This window comes from Rhinopithecus bieti, unplaced genomic scaffold (genome assembly GCF_001698545.2).
Source record: "Rhinopithecus bieti isolate Rb0 unplaced genomic scaffold, ASM169854v2 scaffold_31173, whole genome shotgun sequence".
NCBI lineage: Eukaryota > Metazoa > Chordata > Mammalia > Primates > Cercopithecidae > Rhinopithecus > Rhinopithecus bieti.
In genome coordinates, this window is record NW_016813861.1 from 1,424,565 (window position 1) to 1,431,094 (window position 6,530).

The 6,530-nt window shown below is 39.2% G+C and overlaps 2 protein-coding genes across 2 annotated transcripts in view; both read left to right on the top strand.

Moving 5' to 3' along the window:
- REPS1 (RALBP1 associated Eps domain containing 1) overlaps positions 1 to 6,530 on the top strand; it is an 89,637-nt gene that overhangs the window by 36,509 nt on the left and 46,598 nt on the right.
- On the top strand, positions 5,999 to 6,530 carry LOC108513284 (60S ribosomal protein L26-like). Its single transcript, XM_017848986.1, has one exon. The coding sequence runs from the start codon at positions 6,039 to 6,041 to the stop codon at positions 6,474 to 6,476; it is 438 nt and encodes a 145-aa protein (XP_017704475.1). The 5' UTR covers positions 5,999 to 6,038; the 3' UTR covers positions 6,477 to 6,530.

Here is a 6,530-nt window from a genome sequence, read left to right on the forward strand (position 1 = left end):
TTTTTTTGAGACGGAGTCTTGCTCTGTTGCCCATGCTGGAGTGCAGTGGCGTGATCTCATCTCACTGTAAGCTCCGCCTCCTGGCTGCATGCCATTCTCCTGCCTCGGCCTCCTGAGTATCTGGGACTACAGGCACCCACCACCACGACTGGCTAATTTTTTTTTTGTATTTTTAGTAGAGACAGGGTTTCACTGTGTTAGCCAAGATGGTCTTGATCTCCTGACCTCGTGATCCAACCATCTCGGCCTCCCAAAGTGCTGGGATTACAGACATGAGTCACCGCCCCTGGCCTTTTTTTTTTTTTTTTTTTTTTTTAATTTAAAGAGATGGGGTTTCATTCTGTTGCCCAAGCTGGAGTATAGTAGCATAGTTACTAGGTCACTGTAGTCTGGAGCTCCTGGGCTCAAGTGATCTTCCCACCTCAGCTCCCCTAGTAGCTAGCACTACAGGTGTGCCATCACACCCAGCTTTTACATATATATATATTTATTTCTTGTAGAGACGAGGTGTCACCATGTTGCCCAGGCTGATCTTGAAATGCTGTCCTCAAGCAATCCTCCTGCCTCAGCCTCCCAAAATATTGGGATTACAGGCATGAGCCATTGTACCTGGTGGACTATGGTGGAAAGCATATTCCATTTCTAGAGATTTGTTCTATAGTTGTACAAATGCACAAAGACATGTACAAAATTGTTTACGATATTATTTGTAATAAAACACTGGGAAAACCTAAATATCCATCAATAGGGGATTGGTTAATTTGTGATAGGCACATCCATCCACACGATGAAATGCTTTATAAAAAAATGAGATGTATGCAGATAGAGAAAGATCTTTGAGTAATATATGAAAAAAATTATGTACAGTGACCCTACTTGTGTAAGATGTGTGCTTGTGTGTTTGTATACACGTAGAAAAAAATTAGAATATATGAAAGGAAGTGTTCCTTTAAGTTTACCAATGTGGTAGCTTTATTACAAGTTGCTTTCAGATTTATATTGCATAGCTAACAGGATACCTCGGGATTAAAAAGTTACCTGTCTTATATAATCACCTTTTATTTTCATTTTATTTAAAAGAATTAATAATTGTACATATTCCTGGGATACATATTGATGTTTCAAATATATAATGCGAGCTTGTGCAGCTTGCAGCCCACAGGCTGCATGTGGCCCAGGATAGCTTTGAATGCAGCCCAACACAAATTAGTAAACTTTCTTAAAACACCATGAAATTTTTTGTGTGTGTGATTCTTTTTTTCTTTTAAGCTCATCAGCTATTGTTAGTTTTAGTGTATTTTATATGTGGCTCAAAACAGTTCTTCTTCCAGTGTGGCCCAGGGAAGCCAAAAGATTGGATACCCCTAATACAATGAATAGTGATGAAATCAGGGTAATTAGCATATCCATCATCTGAAACATTTATCATTTCTTTGTGTTAGGAACATTCAATATCCTTCTCCTAGCTATGTGAAACTATATATTATTGTTAACTGTGGCCATCCTAGAGTGGTGGAACTTATTCCTCCTATCTAGTTGTAATTTTGTATCCCTTAACAAATCTCTCCTTATTCCTCCCTTTGTCTCCCCTTCCTAGCAAGTGGTATACTCTGTTCTCCGTTTTGCTTCTATGAGATCAGGTTTTTTTTTTGTTTTTTTTTTAAACTTCCACATATAAGTTTAACTTTCTATTCCTGGCTTTTATTTCACCTAACATATGTCCTCCAGTTCCATCCATGTTGCCATGAATGACAGGATTTCATTCTTTTTTATGGCTGAGTAGTATTCCATGGCATATTATAGCACATTTTCTTTATCCACTCATCTGTTGTTGGACACCTGAGTTAATTTCATATCTTGGCTATTGTGAATAGTACCACAGTAAACATGGAGGTGCAATGTCTCTCTGATATAATGATTTCTTTCCTTTGGATAAATTCTCAATAGTAGGATTGCTGGTAGTTCTATTTGTAGCTTTGTGAGGACTTCATACTATTCTCCATAGTGGTTATAACTAGTTTGCATTCCCCCCAGAAGTATATGAGTTCCCTTTTTTCTGCATCCTCACCAGCATTTGTTTTGTTTGTTTGTTTTTATAACAGCCAGCCTACCTGGGGTGAGATGATACCTCATTGTGGTTTGATTTGCATTTCCCTGATGATTAGTAGTGATGAGCAGGTTTTCACGTATTTGTTGACCATGCATATGACTTGCTTTGAGAAATGTCTTTTGGGATCATTTGCCCATTTTTAAATCAGTTATTTATTTATTTATTTATTTATTTATTTTGCTGTTGAGATATTTCAGCTCCTTGTATATTTTAGATATTAATCTCCTGTTGGATGATTAGTGTCCAGATATTTTCTTCCATTCTGTAAGTTGTCTTTTACTCTGTTGATTGCTTTCTTTGCTGTGCAGAAGTTTTTAGTTTGATACAATCCCATTTGTTTATTTTCGCTTTTGTTGCCTATGCTTTTGAGGTCTTATTTATAAAATATTTGCCCATACTGATGTACTGAAGCATTTCCTATATGTTTTCTTCTAGTAGTTTTATTATTTGGGGTGCTGTATTTAGGTATGAGATGCATTTTGAGTTGATTTTTGTATAGGGTGAGAGGTAGGCATATAATTTCATTCATAAAATATGTAATTTGGCCCAGTGTGGTGGTTCACACCTGTAATCCCAGCAGTATGGGAAGCTGAGGTGGGCAAATCACCTGAGGTCGGGAGTTTGAGACTAGCCTGACCAACATGGAGAAACCCCATCTCTACTATAAATGCAAAATTAGCCAGGCATGGTGGAGCGTGCCTGTAATCCCAGCTACTCAGGAGGCTGAAGCAGGAGAATCACTTCAACGCAGGAGGTGGAGGTTGCGTTGAGCTGAGATTGCACCATTACATTCCAGCCTGGGTGACAAGAGCGAAACTCCGTCTCAAAAAAAAAAAAAATTCTCTCTCTCTCTCTCTCTCTCTATCTCCCTATTTCATGTAGATATCCAGTTTTCCCAGCACTGTTTATTGAAGAGACCGTCCTTTCCCCAGTGAGTGTTCTTGGCACCTTTGTCAAAAATCAGTTGGCTGTAGGCTGAGTGTGGTGGCTCATGCCTGTAATCCTAGCACTTTGGGAGACTGAGGCAGGCGGATCACTTGAGGTCAGGAGATCAAGACCAGCCTGGCCAACATGGTGAAACTACGTCTCTACTAAAAATACAAAAATTAGCCAGGGGTGTTGGTGGACACCTGTAATCCCAGCTACTCAGGAGGCTGAGGCAGGAGAATTGCTTGTACCCAAGAGGTGGAGGTTGCAGTCAGCCAAGATCGCACTGTTGCACTCCAGCTCTAGGTGACAGAGCAAGACTCCATCTTAGGGGGGAAAAAAAGAAAAAAACGACTGATTTTTGTATATTGGTTTTGTTATCTTGCAACTTTACTGAATTTATCAGATCTGAGGGTTTTTTGGTAGAGTCTTTAGATTTTTCCATTTATATAAGATCATGTCATCTGCAAACAGGGACAGTTTGACTTCTTCCTTTGGATGCCCTTTCTTTCTCTTGCCTAATTGCCCTGGCTAGGAGGAATTGTTACGTTTGATGGGGAATATAGGAACTTTAAATTCTATATCCTTAACTACTATTTTATTTTACCATGAGCATGTATATTTTATAACATTAAAAAAAAAGCATGATAGTTTTCGGTATTATAGCAACAATCACCAACTGGCCTTTGGTGGTTTAGATTTCCTTGGTGAGTTAGAAATCTAATGGAAGCAGTTTGGGAATCTGTATCCTAACAGGTATTTCTTTTTTTTTTTTTTTTTTTTTTTGAGACGGAGTCTCACTCTGTCACCCAGGCTGGAGTGCAGTGGCACCATCTTGGCTCACTGCAACCTCCACCTCCTGGATTTAAGTGATTCTCTTGCCTCAGCCTCCCGAGTAGTTGGGATTACAGGCGTGTGCCACCACACCTGGCTAATTTTTGTATTTTTAGTAGAGACGAGGTTTCACCATGTTGGTCAGGCTGGTCTCGATCTCCTGACCTCGTGATCCGCCCGCCTCAGCCTTCCAAAGTACTGGGATTACAGAGTGAGCCACCACTCCCGATCCTAACAGGTATTTCAAGTGGTCCCCATGGTCAGATAACTGTGCTAGAGAAAGAGTGAACTGCATACAAATATGCATAATTAAGATTAAGAGGAAATTACCATAAAAGGAAATTAAAAGAATGGAATCGCTTTGAATGATACTCAACTAAGAAATTGTAAAATTTGGAGATGATAAATGATTCTCTAGGACATTATCAAATCTTAGAGATAGTAAACCTAGCTTATTTCAGATAGAATGGAAGAAACTTACATATGAGAGCTATTGCCTCACCTGTATCACTGGTGAATTATTTCAAATCTTCATGAAGCACCTAATTCCTAATCTATTTAAAGTATTTCAGAGCAGAGAGAAAAAAGTAGTTTGCAAGTTCTGCTGAAAAAGCCAGTATAACACCAACTCCAAAGCATGGCAAAGATTATGTATGCTTTAAAACTTAATTGTTCTAAGATTGTGGTTAAAATATTTTATAAATATTATTTGGGAAAGTAATACATCATGTCTAAATGAAATTCATTCCAGGAATCAAAGGATGGTTCTATGTTAGGAAATCTGTTAATATACTTACTTATATCTTAATATACTTAGTAATATCAGTGGACCAAAGAGAAAATTACGATCTTTTAGTTTTCTGCACAAAATCCACATGATAAAATTAACATCTTTAAGTGGTTTTTGAAAATATAAAACCCAAAACAAGATTCTTAGTAGAACAGAACTAGAACTAGCTTTTTGTTTTGTTTTGTTTTGAGACAGAGTTTCCCCCTTGTTGTCCAGGCTGGAGTGCAATGGCACAATCTTGGCTCACCGCAACCTCTGCCCCCAGGGTTCAAGTGATTCCCCTGCCTCAGCCTGCTGAGTAGCTGGGATTACAGGCATGTGAGGCATGTGCTACCACGCCCGGTGGTAATTTTGTGTTTTTAGTAGAGACAAGGTTTCTCCATGTTGGTCAGGCTGAACTCGAACTCCTGACCTCGTGGTCCGCCCGCCTCGGCTCCCAAAGTGCTGCGATTACAGGCGTGAGCCACCGCTTCTGGTCTTAAGAGTTTCTTTAACCAAAGGTGTTGCAGAGTGTTAGCCTGTATCATGCTTAATGATAAAACACTAGAAGTGGTCTTGTTAAAGTTTGGAACAAGACCATAAATCAATTGCTGTCCCAAGTAAAATCTCAGTTTATTCTGACAAATGATTCTAAGGATTATTTAGAAGAATAAGTATATGAGGATAATTCAGAAATTTCTAAACAGCAAAAAAATCGAGGGTGGACTAATCCTATCAGATGTTTAAATATTATAAAGCTAAAGTAATTAAAACACTGGGTTACAGCTCCAGGACTAGCATACAAAACTGTAACATAAGGAACCCAGAAATAAGCACATGTAAATATAGGAGTTGCTTTTCAAGTTAATGGAGAAAAGAGTTTTTTAATAAATGGTTAACTTTTTCTTTTTTTTTTTGCGGGGGAGACAGAGTCTTGTTCTGTTGCCCAGGCTTAAGTGAAGTAGCACCATCATAGCTTACTGCAGCCTCAAACTCGTAGGCAGAAGTGATCCTCCCACCTCAGCCTCCTGAGTAGTTGGGACTACAGGCATGTGCCACCACATCCAGTTAATTTTTAACTTAATTTTTTTTTCATATAGATGAGATCTCACTATGTTGCCAGGGCTGGTCTTGAACTCCTGGCCTCAAGCAGTCCTCCAACCTTGGCCTCCCAGAAGACTGCAATTACAGGCATGAACCACTGCTCCTGGCCTCAATGGTTAACTATTGAGGAGGATCAAAAGGATATCTGGTTTGCTTCTCATCCAAAATAAATTCCAGTTTTGTCAGATGTGGATATTTTCCATTTTAATCATAAACATTCTAGAAGAAAACATGTATAAAGACCTTTTTTCGCTCTTCCCTTTTGCGGCCATCACCGAAGCGGGAGTGGCCAAAATGAAGTTTAATCCCTTTGTGACTTCCGACCGAAGCAAGAATCGCAAAAGGCATTTCAATGCACCTTCCCACATTCGCAGGAAGATTATGTCTTCCCCTCTTTCCAAAGAGCTGAGACAGAAGTACAACGTGCGATCTATGCCCATCCGAAAGGATGATGAAGTTCAGGTTGTACGAGGACACTATAAAGGTCAGCAAATTGGCAAAGTAGTCCAGGTTTACAGGAAGAAATATGTTATCTACATTGAACGGGTGCAGCGGGAAAAGGCTAATGGCACAACTGTCCACGTAGGCATTCACCCCAGCAAGGTGGGTATCACTAGGCTAAAACTGGACAAAGACCGCAAAAAGATCCTTGAACGGAAAGCCAAGTCTCGCCAAGTAGGAAAGGAAAAGGGCAAATACAAGGAAGAAACTATTGAGAAGATGCAGGAATAAAGTAATCTTATATAAAAGCTTTGATTAAAACTTGAAACAAAGAAAAAAAAAAAA

Coding starts and splice junctions, on each gene's coding strand:
- LOC108513284 (XM_017848986.1), top strand. CDS start 6,039: ATGAAGTTTAATCCCTTTGTGACTTCCGACCGAAGCAAGAATCGCAAA.